At 45.2% G+C, this 18,889-nt stretch overlaps 1 protein-coding gene across 6 annotated transcripts in view; it reads right to left on the bottom strand.

The window, feature by feature from the left end:
• Positions 1–18,118, bottom strand: part of PPIL6 (peptidylprolyl isomerase like 6) — a 93,471-nt gene extending 75,353 nt beyond the window's left edge. For all 6 annotated transcript variants that reach the window (XM_075338349.1, XM_075338350.1, XM_075338351.1 and 3 more), the window contains exon 1: positions 17,953–18,118. In XM_075338349.1, coding sequence (XP_075194464.1) covers positions 17,953–18,033 — 81 coding nt within the window. In that variant the 5' untranslated portion in view covers positions 18,034–18,118. The remainder of the gene's footprint in view (positions 1–17,952) is intronic.
• Positions 18,119–18,889: the final 771 nt, after the last annotated feature.

Raw genomic sequence — 18,889 nt, 5'->3', positions numbered from 1 at the left:
GCTCACTAGTCACCCTTCATTTTCAGTACTGAACAGCTGAGCATGGTAGTGCTCGTTCATCACTAGTAATTACGAGTACAGATCACCCAAGCATGGTAGTGCTCACTCACCACTATTCATTACGACTACCGAGAACCAAGTATGGTACTTGCTCATCACTAGTTGTTATGTATACCGAGCACCCGGGGATGGTGGTGCTCGCTCATCTCTACTTTTTAGGAGTACCAAGCACCCGAGCATGGCAGTGCTCACTCGTCATCAGACCTTGTTATGAGTACCGAGCACTCGAGCATGGTAGTGCTTCCTTATGACTACTCATTAGGAGTACTGAGCACCTGAGCATGGTAGTGCTCACTCATCACTACTCGTTACGAGTACCGAGCCCCCAAGCATGGTAGTGCTAGTGTTTATGAATACCGAACATGATAGCACTAGTCCTTTCGAGTATGGAGCATCCGAGCATAGTAGTGCTCGCTAATCACTACTCATTACGAGTGTAACAGCGTGTCCCTCCCCTGCTTGTGCTCATGGTGTAATAGTCTGTCCCTCCTTTGTACTGCTTCTGCTGGGAGATTGTTTGTTCTTCTCAGCATGGGACTCCTCCAATCCACAACTTGGTAGACAGAACAGAGCCAGGACCTCTAAAGTCCATTCATGTATCAAATGTCCAGGGGGAGGTGGGCCCACCTTAGGGGCTGATCCCAGGAGAGAAGAACAATGAGACCCATGTTAGTTCAGTTAGTTGGATCTCGGCTGGAGAAGGATTAGGATTTATAGCTGAGGCTGGATCCTAGAGCCTCACAGATTGGAGATCAGTGGCCACGTGGGATTGTGTTTTGTTGTTCACCCTGTTGGAGTCAAGGAACTCATATAAGAACCATTGCCATATTTTCCCTGGCGTTGGAATACCGGGAGGTGCCCCTGGATCTTTTGTTTTGTTGTGGACTCCTTGCAGACTTTAAGGCTTTATATTTATGTTTGGTGCTTTATCTTTGTGGTTCCAATAAAGCCCTTTGGATTGTTCCTTGGCCTGGCGTTACTGCTCTGTTGCATACCCCGTCACAAACTGGTTGGCAGCGGCGAGATCAGAGCAGAAGAAATGGAGGACAACGGCCCATCAACGTCTGAAACCAGAACCTCAGGATACAGGAACTGGACTATGTCGAACCTCAAAACAAAGGCCCGTGAATTAGGAGTCGGCTACAAAGGACTCTCTAAGGAGCAACTAATTGAGGCGTTGGAAAACGCTTGCCTGCAAGTTGTCACCGAGGAACAATTTCCACAGCAAGGGGAGGAAAGACGGGAGCTGGAGGTAAATACCCAAAAAAGTCAATGGGTTGTGTGGTATGAGGAAGAGATGACACTGCTTGGAGATGAGGTCACCATTGAATATAAGATGGATGCCATTCGCAGGGCTCAAGAGAGGGCATTGCTGGAGAGGTTTGCTGTGGAAGCAGCTAGAGGCTCCAAACTGTAACCACAGCACCCACTATGAGGGAATTCTGCAGAGTGTCCCTCAAGGACTTTAAGCCATTTAATGAAGCTGCAGGCGACATTGAGGGCTTCTTCCAGGACTTTGAGCATGAGTGCCGATTAATGGAAGTCCCAGAAAGAGAGCGAGTCAGACACCTGGTGGGCCTCTTGGAGGGTGGAGCTGCCGAAGCCTATAGAGCTATGGACCCTCAGTGGAATTGTGAGTATGTAGAGATAAAACAAACCATTCTAGAACATTATGCCGTGACCCCAGATACTTATAGGACTCAGTTTCGTATGTTAGCCTGTGATGGGGAAGTGTCTTTCAAGATGTATGTCTGCCCACAGACTGAAACAAGTATGCCATCGCTGGCTGGAAGGAGAGGGGTCCTTAACTTGGGAGATATTCATCCAGGTCATCCTAAACGAACAGTTTTATGCCAAGTGCCCTACTGAAATCCGGGAATGGGTGCGCGAGAGGAGACCAGAGACAGTGGAGCAAGCTGCTACTCTAGCTGATGAGGTGCTCACAATTAACCCTCAGTGGAAGAAGCTGCTAGCAGAGGGAGCAAAAATGACCAGCTCCCCAACACCAGAGGTTCCTTGTCCTTCAGTGCTCAATGTTACTCAACCTCCTAGATCACCACCTCATGTGGATACCCGTGTGTATGTGCCTCCAGTTGTTTCTACCACATTTTCTGGAATGCGACGAGAAGAGAAAGTAGAAGAGCGAAGATGTTATAGCTGTGGGCATCTGCTGGCCACATGCCCATCTATCCCGTGGAGTAATCCTCCAATTCGACAACCACCTCCAGCACCTGCACCTCCCTATCAGTCACCAAGATTCTCCTACATACTTCTCCAGAAGGCAAACTGGAAGGAGTGTGACGCAGCGCAGATGTTATCTATGTGGGCAGCCTGGTCATCTGCAAGCTCACTGTCCAGGTGTTCGGAGGCAGAACAGCTGCAGACCACCTTTGCCTGTCCATTATCTACAGACACCCTCAGCAGGAGAAGAGCTGGATTCAGGCCCTGATGATTTTCCAAATGACTATGATATGTTGACTTCCCTATCAGGAGTCTATGGGGTGCGAGCCACAGCCACCCGTTCTTATGATCTTCAGCATAACCATCTACAGGAGGTTGTGCTGGATGGCCAAAAAGTTGTTGGCTTTTGTGACACTGTGGCTTTTCTCACCATAGCAGATCCCCAAGTAAATCAACCAGAAGCAATTCAAAAGGGACCAGGAATTGCCATTGAATTGGCTAGAGGTACTCAGAGATATATTCCAAGAGCAAGTGTAACCCTGGATTATGGCTTTGGGGAAAAACAATGCATAATCGGTGTGATGAGCAGCGTTCCTGCAGACATTCTCCTAGGCAATGATGTGGGAGATATACAATGCCAATTTGTGGGTGCAGGAAGCAGAGTTTAAGTGAAGGAGGACAAAAACTGGAGCCGAACATTCAACCCTACATCATGGTGTAATAGTCTGTCCCTCCTTTGTACTGCTTCTGCTGGGAGATTGTTTGTTCTTCTCAGCATGGGACTCCTCCAATCCACAACTTGGTAGACAGAACAGAGCCAGGACCTCTAAAGTCCATTCATGTATCAAATGTCCAGGGGGAGGTGGGCCCACCTTAGGGGCTGATCCCAGGAGAGAAGAACAATGAGACCCATGTTAGTTCAGTTAGTTGGATCTCGGCTGGAGAAGGACTAGGATTCATAGCTGAGGCTGGATCCTAGAGCCTGTGTATGGACTGTCACAGATTGGAGATCAGTGTCTACGTGGGATTGTGTTTTGTTGTTCACCCTGTTCGATTCAAGGAACTCATATTGATAAGGCCGTAATTTAGGTTGATGCAATCTAATCATGCATCCCTCTTAAACTGTCTGCAGTCCAAATTATGAGTCACTCGTGGTAGCATGCATAACCACAATCTTTCACACACACACCAGAGACGTGCTCAGATATGAATAGAAAGTAAGACTGATTTATTTCCGGAAGTGTTACAAATATATATAACCTTATTGGCTAGGTGCCAAGAATACGTAACACGTCTCCTATTGGATAAAGTAGAACAGCTTATTCTGTGATATACAATTTACTGTAATGTGCTTGGTTCCTCATTTATATTAAGCAATGTCAGCATTATTCACTTGTCACAAGAATAGCCCAGACTGTCTGTCTGAGTCTTATGCCAAGAGATATGTGGGGTACAGTTCAAACAACATCTTAAATCCTGTTCTTTATGGATATCTCCATGTAACTCCTATATACTCATAATAATGATAATCACATCCCTAACAGTCCCCCCTTTGGAGATAGCCAAAAAGTCTTTCCTTACGTTTCCAGGTCTATTGATCTGTCCTAATGCTGATGGTTACCTCACTCACATACGAGATACCCCATCCCTTGTGGATGAATCTCCCCACCCAACAGACTATGCATAGGAAGCCAGATCCTGACCGTGTTCTCTAGACTGTCCTCATGGCTATGTTCCCCTGGCCCACGTTATTCAGGAAGGGGGAATGTGGCACTAGTCCTTTAATTGGCTAATATTTATCAGGGTTGGGTTCACTCAGAGTCTCATGCTCCTCAGTCCTCAGGCGGTAATGGTGGGACATCAAAGGTGGGATGTAGAGTCGTCTTCCAGTCCACATGCTTAGATATCATCATCCTGGCACAAAGTATCGGGTAGAAGAGGGAAGACAGCCATCTCCTGGTCTCAGGCAGGTCCGACATCTCTTTGTAGTGGAATGCATGGATCTTCGTCCGAAAGAAAAAGAGTGAGGGAAGAGAGAGAGAAAGAGAGAGCGAAAGATTGAGAAGAGAGGGAGAGAGAGAGAGGAAAAGAGAAAAGAGAGAGGAAAAGAGAGAGGAAAAGAGGAGAGAGAAAAAGAAAAGAGAGAGAAATCTAGATCTGGTTGGATCTGGAGGAGAAAACTTCTTTATGGATATCTCCATGTAACTCCTATATACTCATAATAATGATAATCACATCCCTAACAATATAAGGACCATTGCCATATTTTCCCTGGTGTTGGAATACCAGGAGGCGCCCCTGGATCTTTTGTTTTGTTGTGGACTCATTGCAGAATTTAAGGATTTATATTTATGTTTGGTGCTTTATCTTTGTGGTTCCAATAAAGCCCTTTGGATTGTTCCTTGGCCTGGCGTCCCTTACTGCTCTGTCGCATACCCCGTCACAACGAGTACGAAGCACCCGAGCATGGTAGTGTTCGCTCATCAATACTCGTTACGAGTATCGAGCATTCGAGCATAGTTGTGCTCGCTCATCACTCGTCTTTACGAATTCCAATTCATGGTAGTACTCTCTCATCAGTACTCGTTGCGTGTACTGAGCCCCCGAGCCTGCTAGTGCTCGCTGATCATTCGTCATTACGCGTACCGAGGAACTGCGCATGATAGTGCTCACTCACTTGTTACAAGTACAGAGCACCTGAGTATGGTAGTGCTCGTTCATCACTAATTATTACCAGTCGTTACAAGTAGTGAATCTGAGCATGGTAGCGCTTGCTCATCAGTAGTCTTTAGGAATATTGATCATGGTAAGGCAAGTCTTTACGAGTTTGAAGCATCCGAGCATAGTAGTGCTCGCTCATCACTACTTGTTACGAGTACCGAACACCCAAGCATGTTAGTGCTCGCTCATCCCTAGTCGTTACGAGTATGAAGAACCCGAGCATAGTAGTACACGCTCATCACTATTTGTTCCGAGTATCGAGCACCTGTGCATGGTAGCGCTCGCTCAACACTACTCGTTATCAGTTCCGGTAGAATTCGCTCATCACTATTCGTTATGAGTACCAAGCACCCGTGTATGGTAGTGCTCAGTCACCACTACTCGTATTGAGTACCGAGTTCCAAGTATGGTACTTGCTCATCACTAGTTGTTATGAATACTGAGCACCCAAGGATGGTAGTTCTCGCTCATCTCTACTTTTTAAGAGTACCGAGCACCCGAGCATGGTAGTGCTCTGTAATCGCCCCTCATTACAAGTACAAAGCACCCGATGATGATAGTGCTCGCTCACCACTACTCGTTACGGGTACCAAGCACCAAGTATGGTACTTGCTCATCACTACTCGTTACGAGTACAAAGCAAGTTTGGTACTTGCTCATCACTACTTGTTACGAGTACAGAGAATCCGAGTATGGTATTGCTCGCTCATCACTAGTCTTTACGAGTACCGAGCGTCCGAGCATGGTAGCGCTCGCTCATCACTACTGGTTACAAGTTCCGGTAGCATTCGCTCATCTCTACTCGTTATGAGTACCAAGCACCCGATGGATGGATGGCAGTGCTCCCTTGTCATCACCCCTGGTTACAATACTGAGCACCCGAGCATAGTTGTGCTTGCTCATCACTACTCATTATGAGTACCGAGAATGGTAGTGCTCCCTCATCACTACTCGTTACAAGTACAAAGCACCCGAGGATGGTAGTTCTCACTCATGAATAGTCGTGACGGGAACTGAGCACACGAGCAATGTAGTGCTCGTTCATCAGTAGTCTTTATGAATACCGAGCATGCTAGCACTAATCTTTACGAGAAAGGAGCTTCCAACCATAGTAGCTCTCGCTCATCACTACTTGTTACGTGTACCGAGCACCCGAGAATGGTAGTGTTCGCTTATCAAAACTAATCACGAGTATCGAGAAACCGAGCATGGTAGCGGTTGCTTATCACTACTAGTTACGGGTACAAAGCACCCGAGCATGGTAGTACTCTCTCATCAAAACTCGTTGCGTGTACTGAGCCCCCGAGCCTGGTAGTGCTCGCTGATGATTCGCCATTACGCGTATCGAGCAACCGCGCATTGTAGTACTCACTCACCTGTTACAAGTACAGAACACCAATTACCAGTCTTTACAAGTAGTGAATCCGAGCATGGTACCGCTTGCTCATCAGTAGTCTTTAAGAATATTGAGAATGGTAAGGCAAATCTTTACGAGTATGAAGTATCCGAGCATTGTAGTGCTCGCTCATCACTACTTGTTACGAGTACCGAACACCCAAGCATGTTAGTGCTCGCTCATCCCTAGTCGTTACGAGTATGAAGAACCCGAGCATGGTAATGCACACTCATCACTATTTGTTCCGAGTATCGAGCACCTGTGCATGATAGTACACGCTCATAACTACTCGTTTACGAGTATCGAACAAACGAGTATGGTAGTGCTCACTTGTCATCATACCTCGTCTTGAGTACTGAGCACCCTAGCATGATAGTGCTCGCTCATCACTAATGGTTAAGAATATCGAGCACCCAAACATGGTAGTGCTCAATCATCACTACTCATTATGAGTAGAGAGCACCCAAACATGGTAGTGTTCGCTCATCACTAGTCGTTATGAATACTGAGCACCCGAGAATGGTTGCACTCGCTCATCATTAGTCGTTGCGACTATTGAGCACCCGAGTATGGTAGTGCTCGCTCATCACTACTCACTGCGAGTACAGCGCATGTTAGTGCTCGCTCATCACTACAAGTTACGAGTAGAGAGCACCCGAACATGCTAGTGCTCGCTTATCACTAGTTGTTACGAGTGCCAAGCACCCGAGCATGGTAGTGCTCGCTCATCACTACTCATTGCGAGAACGGCGTATGGTAGTGCTCGCTGATCACTACAAGTTACGAGAACCGAGCATTGTAGTCCTTGCTTATCACTACCCATTAAGAGTACCGAGCATCCGTGCATGGTAATGCTTGCTTATCACTCACTACTCGTTACAAGTACAGAGCTTTTGAGCATGGTAGTGCTAATCAATGCTCGTTATGAGTACAAAGCATGGTAGTGCTTGTTCATCACTACGAGTACTGAGCCATTATGTGTACCATGCACCCAAGCATGGTAGTGTTTGCTCATCCCTACTTGTTATTAGAGATAAGTGAACCCCAAGCTTGAGGCTAGGGGTTTGGGCTTGAGAAAAGACGAGAAAATTAGTCAGGTGAGTATCGCGCAGGGCTTGTGTGTGTGTGATGCCCAGCATTGTGTGCGCTGCGGAATGTTTTTTTTGGGGGGTCAAATATGGCTCACATTCAGCGTACTGAGATGTTTTGTTCACAGAAAAAAATCAAACATCGCCAACATAGCTCCGGAAGTGTTTTGCTATTGGCCAAAAGCAATACACTTACGGAGCTGTGTGGGGGTGTTTGTTTTTTTTATCAACTCTCCATGAACAAAACATCTCAGTATGCTGAATGTGAGCCACATTTGACCCAAAAAATACAATCCGCAGCGCGCACAATGCTGGGCAACACAGACACATGAGCCCAACGCGATACCTGACTGATTTTCTCGTCTTTTCCTGAGCCCGAACCCAGAGTAAGGTAATGCTCGCTCATCACTAGTCATTACGAGTACCCAGCACCCGAGCATGGCAGTGCTCGCTCATCACTACTTGTTACGAGCACAGAGCACCCAGGCATCGTAGTGCTCGCTCATCACTACTCGTTACGAGTATCGAGCACCCAAGTATGCTAGTGGTGGCTTATCACTAGTTATTACGAATACTGAGCACCCATACATGGTAGTGCCTGCTCATCACTCCATGTTATGAGTACCGCGAACCCAAGCATAGTAGTGCTCGCTCATTGCTACTCGTTGTGAGTACCGACCACCTGAGCATGATAATGCTCACTCATTACTACTCGTAATGAGTGCAACAGCGTGTTCCTCCCCCGCCTGTCCTCATGGTGTAATAGTCTGTCCCTCCTTGACTGCCTTGTATGTACTACGTCTGGTGGGAGATTGTTTGTTCTTCTCAGCATGGGACTCCTCCAATCCACAAATTGGTAAACAGAACAGAGCCAGGACGTCTAGAATCCTTTCATGTATCAAATGTCCAGGGGAGGTGGGCTCTTTTGCCCACCTAAGGGGCTCATCCCAGGAGAGGAGAACAATGAGACCCATGTTAGTCATTTAGTTGGATCTCGGCTGGAGAAGGACTCGGATCTATAGCTGAGGCTAGATCCTAGTGCCTGTGTACGGACTGTTACAGATTGGAGATCAGTGGCCACGTAGGATTGTGGGATGGTAGTGCTTGCTCATCACCGAGGCCACACATCCAGCTGAAATGCATTGCGGTGCAAAGACCCATCCGTTTTCTGCACTACGATACATGCTGCTGGCCAAACAGTGGCTGGCTGGCAGCTAAGGCCCCTTTCACACATCAGTTTTTTTGGCATCAGTCACAATCTGCTTTTTCAACGGATTGACGGATCCGTCGTAGATTGTGTAAAAACTGATGAGACGGATCCCTGTAAAAAAAGGATGAGAGAGAGCGAGAGAGAGATTTTCCTGACCAGCAGTGAATTTACACCACATCTGAGCATGCTCAGTAACAAAAACGGATCCGTCACCAGATTCCGTCATTTGACAGATGATGATGGATCCTGCGCTCATAGGCTTCCATTCTACCACACAACGGACGTCACTGACCGTTTTTTCGATGAACACACAAAACTTTACTATGGACGTCATCTCCATTCGACAGACAGTCGAATGGCGGATGAAACGTGAGGCCATCCATCGCTAATGCAAGTCAATGAGAAAAAAACGGATCCAGCTCTGGATCAATTTTTTTAAAAATTTGACGGATTGTGACTGATGTCAAAAAACGGATGTGTGAAAGGGGCATAACAGCATAACAATGACATCATGCGTTGCCATAGAACTGACGCCGATGAAAGCTGACTGCCAGCTATAGAGGAGGATGCTGTGTGACTTGGGAGCTGGGTATGATGAGTATAGTCTATACCAGGAGGGGCCCAGGAGAGGCACATATATACCAAGAGGGGGACATTATATACCAGGAGGGGCCCAGGAAAGGAATATATATACCAGGAGAGCGACAATATACAGCAGGAGTGGTCCAGGAGAAGAACATAAACAGTGGAACATCGGTTAACGAGTAACCCAGTTAGCGAGTATTTCGCTTAACGAGCAAAGCTTGCTGTAAATTTGTAACTCAGTTTACGAGCAAGCTTTGCTGTGCAAGCAAATACTCACTGCACACACTTCCGGTTCTATATTTCCACCATGCTCTAACCCGCTCTTACAGTCGGCTTCAATAGGCTCAAACAGGCTCAAACAGGCTCAAACAGGCTCAAACAAGCTCAAACAAGCTCAAACAAGCTCAAACAGGCTCAAACAGGCACAAACAGGCACGCACACACACACATATTATGTTCACCTTACCTTCTGTTCCATTGCCGGCCTCCCGGTTCTTGTAGTTTGCCGCTACAGGATGTATATCCGGTAACCATCGCGACGAGGGAGGAACTTCCGGTCAGCCGCTACTCTGTCAGCGTGCTGACCAATCAGAGGCAAGCGGCTCCTGCCTTTGATGTCAGCGCTCTGACCAATGAGAGGCAAGCGGCTCCTGCCTTTGACGTCAGCACTCTGGCAGCGAAAGTTCCTCCCTCGTCACGATGGTTATCCGATACACATCCTGTACCTGTGGACTACAAGAACCAGGAGGCCAGCGTGGAACGGAAGGTAAGGTGAGCATAATATGTGGGTGAGTGCGTGCTTGTGTGTTTGTGCGTGTTTGTGTGTGTTTGTGCATGTGTGGAATGGCACAATAGGGGACCAGGATGGGAGATTGCACAAGTTGTGGAACGAATTGTCTGCATTGCAATGAGTTCCTATGGAAAATCTTGCTTTGGTTAACAAGCACACTCCCAAGAACGGATTGTTCTCGTTAACCAAGGTTCCACTGTATACCAGGAGGGGGACATATATAGCGGGAGGGTGACAGTATATACCAGGAGCCCAGAAGGGGAACATACATACTAGGAGGGGGACAGTATATAGCAGGAGGGAGAAAGTATATACCTGGAGGGCCCCAGGATTGGAACATACAGTGCCTACAAGTAGTATTCAACCCCCTGCAGATTTAGCAGGTTTACACATTCGGAATTAACTTGGCATTGTGACATTTGGACTGTAGATCAGCCTGGAAGTGTGAAATGCACTGCAGCAAAAAAGAATGTTATTTCTTTTTTTATTTTTTTTTTTTAAATTGTGAAAAGTTTATTCAGAGGGTCATTTATTATTCAACCCCTCAAACCACAAGAATTCTGTTTGGTTCCCCTAAAGTATTAAGAAGTATTTCAGGCACAAAGAACAATGAGCTTCACATGTTTGGATTAATTATCTCTTTTTCCAGCCTTTTCTGACTAATTAAGACCCTCCCCAAACTTGTGAACAGCACTCATACTTGGTCAACATGTGAAAGACAAAGGAGCATTCCAAGGCCATCAGAGACAAGATCGTGGAGGGTCACAAGGCTGGCAAGGGGTGCAAAACCCTTTCCAAGGAGTTGGGCCTACCTGTCTCCACTGTTGGGAGCATCATCCGGAAGTGGAAGGCTTATGGAACTACTGTTAGCCTTCCACGGCCTGGACAGCCTTTGAAAGTTTCCACCCGTGCCGAGGCCAGGCTTGTCCGAAGAGTCAAGGCTAACCCAAGGACAACAAGGAAGGAGCTCCGGGAAGATCTCATGGCAGTGGGGACATTGGTTTCAGTCAATACCATAAGTTACGTACTCTACCGCAATGGTCTCAGTTCCAGACGAGCCCGTAAGGTACCTTTTCTTTCAAAGCGTCATGTCAAGGCTCGTCTACAGTATGCTCATGATCACTTGGAGGACTCTGAGACAGACTGGTTCAAGGTTCTCTAGTCTGATGAGACCAAGATCGAGATCTTTGGTGCCAACCACACACGTGACGTTTGGAGACTGGATGGCACTGCATACGACCCCAAGAATACCATCCCTACAGTCAAGCATGGTGGTGGCAGCATCAGGCTGTGGGGCTGTTTCTCAGCCAAGGGGCCTGGCCATCTGGTCCGCATCCATGGGAAGATGGATAGCACGGCCTACCTGGAGATTTTGGCCAAGAACCTCCGCTCCTCCATCAAGGATCTTAAGATGGGTCGTCATTTCATCTTCCAACAAGACAACGACCCAAAGCACACAGCCAAGAAAACCAAGGCCTGTTTCAAGAGGGAAAAAATCAAGGTGTTGCAGTGACCTAGTCAGTCTCCTGACCTTAACCCAATTGAAAACTTGTGGAAGGAGCTCAAGATTAAAGTCCACATGAGACACCAAAAGAACCTAGATAACTTGGAGAAGATCTGCATGGAGGAGTGGGCCAAGATAACTCCAGAGACCTGTGCCGGCCTGATCAGGTCTTATAAAAGACGATTATTAGCTGTAATTGCAAACAAGGGTTATTCCACAAAATATTAAACCTAGGGGTTGAATAATAATTGACCCACACTTTTATGTTGAAAATGTATTAAAATTTAACTGAGCAACATAACTTGTTGGTTTGTAAGATTTATGCATCTGTTAATAAATCCTGCTCTTGTTTGAAGTTTGCAGGCTCTAACTTATTTGCATCTTATCAAACCTGCTAAATCTGCAGGGGGTTGAATACTACTTGTAGGCACTGTATATACCAGGATGGGGGAATATATACCAGGAAGGAGCCCAGGATGGGGTATATTAGAACAAAATGGGGGATATTACTGCATAATAGGGGCGATAACTCGTATGCCTTTATAGAGGATTCAGAATGCTAAATGTATGCAAACATACATACATCTGACCAATATACGAGGATGGGGGTGGAGGCAGGTCCAAATTTTGCACTGGGGCCCATTGAACTCTAGTTATGCCACTGCTCATCACTACTCATTTCCAGTACTGAACATAGTGGTGATCGCTCATCACTACTTGTTACGCATACCAAGCACTTGAACATAGTAGTGCTTGCTCATCACTACTCGTTATGAGTATTGAACATAGTAGTGCTCGCTCATCACTACTTGTTACGCATACCAAGCACTTGAACACAGTAGTGCTCGCTCATCACTACTCGTTATGAGTACTGAACATAGTAGTGCTCGCTCATCACTACTCGTTATGAGTATTGAACATAGTAGTGCTCGCTCATCACTACTTGTTATGAGTATTGAACATAGTAGTGCTCGCTCATCACTACTTGTTACGCATACCAAGCACTTGAACACAGTAGTGCTCGCTCATCACTACTCGTTATGAGTACTGAACATAGTAGTGCTCGCTCACCACTACTCGTTATGAGTATTGAACATAGTAGTGCTCGCTTATCACTACTTGTTACGCATACCAAGCACTTGAACATAGTAGTGCTCGCTCATCACTACTTGTTACGCATACCAAGCACTTGAACATAGTAGTGCTCGCTCATCACTACTCGTTATGAGTCTTGAACATAGTAGTGCTCGCTCATCACTACTTGTTACGCATACCAAGCACTTGAACATAGTAGTGCTCGCTCATCACTACTCGTTATGAGTCTTGAACATAGTAGTGCTCGCTCATCACTACTTGTTATGAGTCTTGAACATAGTAGTGCTCGCTCATCACTACTTGTTACACATACCAAGCACTTGAACATAGTAGTGCTCGCTCATCACTACTTGTTACACATACCAAGCACTTGAACATAGTAGTGCTCGCTCATCACTACTTGTTACACATACCAAGCACTTGAACATAGTAGTGCTCGCTCATCACTACTCGTTACACATACCAAGCACTTGAACATAGTAGTGCTCGCTCATCACTACTCGTTATGAGTATTGAACATAGTAGTGCTCGCTCATCACTACTCGTTATGAGTATTGAACATAGTAGTGCTCGCTTATCACTACTTGTTACGCATACCAAGCACTTGAACATAGTAGTGCTCGCTCATCACTACTCGTTATGAGTCTTGAACATAGTAGTGCTCGCTCATCACTACTTGTTACACATACCAAGCACTTGAACATAGTAGTGCACGCTCATCACTACTTGTTACACATACCAAGCACCTGAACATAGTAGTGCTCGCTCATCACTACTCGTTACACATACCAAGCACTTGAACATAGTAGTGCTCGCTCATCACTACTCGTTATGAGTATTGAACATAGTAGTGCTCGCTCATCACTACTTGTTACAGATACCAAGCACTTGAACATATAGTGCTCGCTCATCACTACTCGTTACGCATCCCAAGCACTTGAACATAGTAGTGCTCGCTCATCACTTCTCATTAGGAGTATTGAACATAGTAGTGCTCACTCATCACTACTTGTTACGGATGCCAAGCACTTGAACATAGTAGTGCTCGCTCATCACTACTCGTTATGAGTATTGAACATAGTAGTGCTCGCTCATCACTACTCGTTATGAGTATTGAACATAGTAGTGCTCGCTCATCACTACTTGTTACGCATACCAAGCACTTGAACATTGTAGTGCTCGCTCATCACTACTTGTTACACATACCAAGCACTTGAACATAGTAGTGCTCGCTCATCACTACTCGCTATGAGTATTGAACATAGTAGTGCTCGCTCACCACTACTCGTTATGAGTATTGAACATAGTAGTGCTCGCTCATCACTACTCGTTATGAGTATTGAACATAGTAGTGCTTGCTTATCACTACTTGTTATGCATACCAACCACTTGAACATAGTAGTGCTCGCTCATCACTTCTCATTAGGAGTATTAAACATAGTAGTGCTCGCTCATCACTACTTGTTATGAGTCTTGAACATAGTAGTGCTCGCTCATCACTACTTGTTATGCATACCAAGCACTTGAACATAGTAGTGCTCGCTCATCACTTCTCATTAGGAGTATTGAACATAGTAGTGCTCGCTCATCACTACTCGTTATGAGTATTGAACATAGTAGTGCTCGCTTATCACTACTTGTTATGCATACCAAGCACTTGAACATAGTAGTGCTCGCTCATCACTTCTCATTAGGAGTATTGAACATAGTAGTGCTCGCTCATCACTACTTGTTATGAGTATTGAACATAGTAGTGCTCGCTTATCACTATTTGTTATGCATACCAAGCACTTGAACATAGTAGTGCTCGCTCATCACTTCTCATTAGGAGTATTGAACATAGTAGTGCTCGCTCATCACTACTCGTTATGAGTCTTGAACATAGTAGTGCTCGCTCATCACTACTCGTTATGAGTATTGAACATAGTAGTGCTCGCTCATCACTACTCGTTATGAGTATTGAACATAGTAGTGCTCGCTCATCACTACTTGTTACGCATACCAAGCACTTGAACATAGTAGTGCTCGCTCATCACTTCTCATTAGGAGTATTGAACATAGTAGTGCTCGCTCATCACTACTCGTTATGAGTATTGAACATAGTAGTGCTCGCTCATCACTACTCGTTATGAGTATTGAACATAGTAGTGCTCGCTCATCACTACTCGTTATGAGTATTGAACATAGTAGTGCTCGCTCATCACTACTTGTTACGCATACCAAGCACTTGAACATAGTAGTGCTCGCTCATCACTTCTCATTAGGAGTATTGAACATAGTAGTGCTCGCTCATCACTACTCATTATGAGTATTGAACATAGTAGTGCTCGCTCATCACTACTCGTTACACATACCAAGCACTTGAACATAGTAGTGCTCGCTCATCACTACTCGTTATGAGTATTGAACATAGTAGTGCTCGCTCATCACTACTCGTTATGAGTATTGAACATAGTAGTGCTCGCTTATCACTACTTGTTACGCATACCAAGCACTTGAACATAGTAGTGCTCGCTCATCACTACTCGTTATGAGTCTTGAACATAGTAGTGCTCGCTCATCACTACTTGTTACACATACCAAGTACTTGAACATAGTAGTGCTCGCTCATCACTACTCGTTACACATACCAAGCACTTGAACATAGTAGTGCTCGCTCATCACTACTCGTTATGAGTATTGAACATAGTAGTGCTCGCTCATCACTACTTGTTACAGATACCAAGCACTTGAACATATAGTGCTCGCTCATCACTACTCGTTACGCATCCCAAGCACTTGAACATAGTAGTGCTCGCTCATCACTTCTCATTAGGAGTATTGAACATAGTAGTGCTCACTCATCACTACTTGTTACGGATGCCAAGCACTTGAACATAGTAGTGCTCGCTCATCACTACTCGTTATGAGTATTGAACATAGTAGTGCTCGCTCATCACTACTCGTTATGAGTATTGAACATAGTAGTGCTCGCTCATCACTACTTGTTACGCATACCAAGCACTTGAACATTGTAGTGCTTGCTCATCACTACTTGTTACACATACCAAGCACTTGAACATAGTAGTGCTCGCTCATCACTACTCGCTATGAGTATTGAACATAGTAGTGCTCGCTCACCACTACTCGTTATGAGTATTGAACATAGTAGTGCTCGCTCATCACTACTCGTTATGAGTATTGAACATAGTAGTGCTCGCTCATCACTACTCGTTATGAGTATTGAACATAGTAGTGCTTGCTTATCACTACTTGTTATGCATACCAACCACTTGAACATAGTAGTGCTCGCTCATCACTTCTCATTAGGAGTATTGAACATAGTAGTGCTCGCTCATCACTACTTGTTATGAGTCTTGAACATAGTAGTGCTCGCTCATCACTACTTGTTATGCATACCAAGCACTTGAACATAGTAGTGCTCGCTCATCACTTCTCATTAGGAGTATTGAACATAGTAGTGCTCGCTCATCACTACTCGTTATGAGTATTGAACATAGTAGTGCTCGCTCATCACTACTCGTTATGAGTATTGAACATAGTAGTGCTCGCTCATCACTACTCGTTATGAGTATTGAACATAGTAGTGCTCGCTCATCACTACTCGTTATGAGTATTGAACATAGTAGTGCTCGCTCATCACTACTTGTTACGCATACCAAGCACTTGAACATAGTAGTGCTCGCTCATCACTTCTCATTAGGAGTATTGAACATAGTAGTGCTCGCTCATCACTACTCGTTATGAGTATTGAACATAGTAGTGCTCGCTCATCACTACTCGTTACACATACCAAGCACTTGAACATAGTAGTGCTCGCTCATCACTACTCGTTATGAGTATTGAACATAGTAGTGCTCGCTCATCACTACTCGTTATGAGTATTGAACATAGTAGTGCTCGCTTATCACTACTTGTTACGCATACCAAGCACTTGAACATAGTAGTGCTCGCTCATCACTACTCGTTATGAGTCTTGAACATAGTAGTGCTCGCTCATCACTACTTGTTACACATACCAAGTACTTGAACATAGTAGTGCTCGCTCATCACTACTCGTTACACATACCAAGCACTTGAACATAGTAGTGCTCGCTCATCACTACTCGTTATGAGTATTGAACATAGTAGTGCTCGCTCATCACTACTTGTTACAGATACCAAGCACTTGAACATATAGTGCTCGCTCATCACTACTCGTTACGCATCCCAAGCACTTGAACATAGTAGTGCTCGCTCATCACTTCTCATTAGGAGTATTGAACATAGTAGTGCTCACTCATCACTACTCGTTACACATACCAAGCACTTGAACATAGTAGTGCTCGCTCATCACTACTCGTTATGAGTATTGAACATAGTAGTGCTCGCTCATCACTACTCGTTATGAGTATTGAACATAGTAGTGCTCGCTCATCACTACTTGTTACGCATACCAAGCACTTGAACATTGTAGTGCTTGCTCATCACTACTTGTTACACATACCAAGCACTTGAACATAGTAGTGCTTGCTCATCACTACTCGCTATGAGTATTGAACATAGTAGTGCTCGCTCACCACTACTCGTTATGAGTATTGAACATAGTAGTGCTCGCTCATCACTACTCGTTATGAGTATTGAACATAGTAGTGCTTGCTTATCACTACTTGTTATGCATACCAACCACTTGAACATAGTAGTGCTCGCTCATCACTTCTCATTAGGAGTATTGAACATAGTAGTGCTCGCTCATCACTACTCGTTATGAGTATTGAACATAGTAGTGCTCGCTCATCACTACTCGTTATGAGTATTGAACATAGTAGTGCTCGCTCATCACTACTTGTTACGCATACCAAGCACTTGAACATAGTAGTGCTCGCTCATCACTAGTATCCATACTTTACTGTCTTTTCTCTTTTTGCTCCGTCTGTGACATCAGCACCATGTTTGCTATTAGGGATGTATTGAAGTTATACAATTTCCCAATACAACTTTTGGATCTATTCCTCCCAGCTTTCTAATCTTGGGTTGCAGTAGGGGCCTTTATTCAGGGTGTCCTTATAAGATGTGGGTCACCGGTGTGTGCCCATCTCATGACTATGGACACTGTTGCACTGGATTCTGTATTACACAGACAATCTCTATGTGCTGACATGAAGATCAGACCTTCCCAAACGATACTGTATTCTCGCTATCTGATGCTTTCTGGAGAGCTGTCATTCACCTAGATTGATTATACATGAAATCGGTTCTAATGATCGCACCGATGTTCAAATCACGGTCAGATCCCTGTCCAAAATTGCCTGATGCGACTAAGTGCCCCATCCTCTCACTGACCTCGGCCGCAAATTTAGCCACGTGGAACGGGGGTTCACTGAGGAGCCCGACAACCTCGATCTGCTGCTGCTCCGGTGCCATGATATGTGACCACTGCTGCTCCTCTCCGCGTCCTGCACGTCCCCGTCACCAGGGCAACAAGGCAGCGCCGGCCTGTCCCCATGCTGTGACGTCACAGCATAGAACGCGTCCACTTGACTCATTTACATACACCACAGACTAGTGGCGCTGCTGCAGATATAACCAATCAGGTTACACCACTGATTTGGGTAGGGCAGATTGAAAAATGAAAGAGTCGATCTGATTGGTTGTTATGAGTAAGTGCTGCTAGTTAGGTGAACCTGGGACACATCGGTACCTGGGACACATTTTTGCGCGGTTTCTATGATAACTCGTTGTATACAGCTTTTTCTTTGTTTTTTACTGTAGATGTGCAAATAATGTGGATGTGTGACATGACTGTAACGTGTGAACACCGCCTTAACCCATTACCACCCTAGGCGGTTTTCACCTTCATAGCCAGGCACTTTTTACGATGCTGAAGTTGGTTTCTTATTCGTCAGTTTCTTATTCGGCAATTTTGTTTTTTTCAGTTTATTATGCATTTAACAACAAAATTAACACATCACCATAATAAAATACAATGCACTGATGTGCCCTAATATAAATACACTCAAAATCAGCTGCGAAAATTATAAAACTGGGAAAAAAATGGGCATCAAAGTGGGCACCAAAGTATGTTAGTGAAAGGGTTAAATGGCTTTGGGCCACTGATCTCAGACCACAATTGCATATCTAGTGATGCCTCTAATCAAACTCAAGTGACTCCAGCCTGGCCCAAAGGGGTTCTGGGCATCAAAACTGGCATCAAAGTGGGCACACAGCCACTTTTCACAGATTTGAATAAGTAACTGGTGTTTTTGAGGGGTTAAATGAC

This window comes from Anomaloglossus baeobatrachus, chromosome 3, assembly GCF_048569485.1.
Source record: "Anomaloglossus baeobatrachus isolate aAnoBae1 chromosome 3, aAnoBae1.hap1, whole genome shotgun sequence".
Lineage (NCBI taxonomy): Eukaryota > Metazoa > Chordata > Amphibia > Anura > Aromobatidae > Anomaloglossus > Anomaloglossus baeobatrachus.
This window is presented reverse-complemented; position numbering and strand designations above follow the sequence as displayed.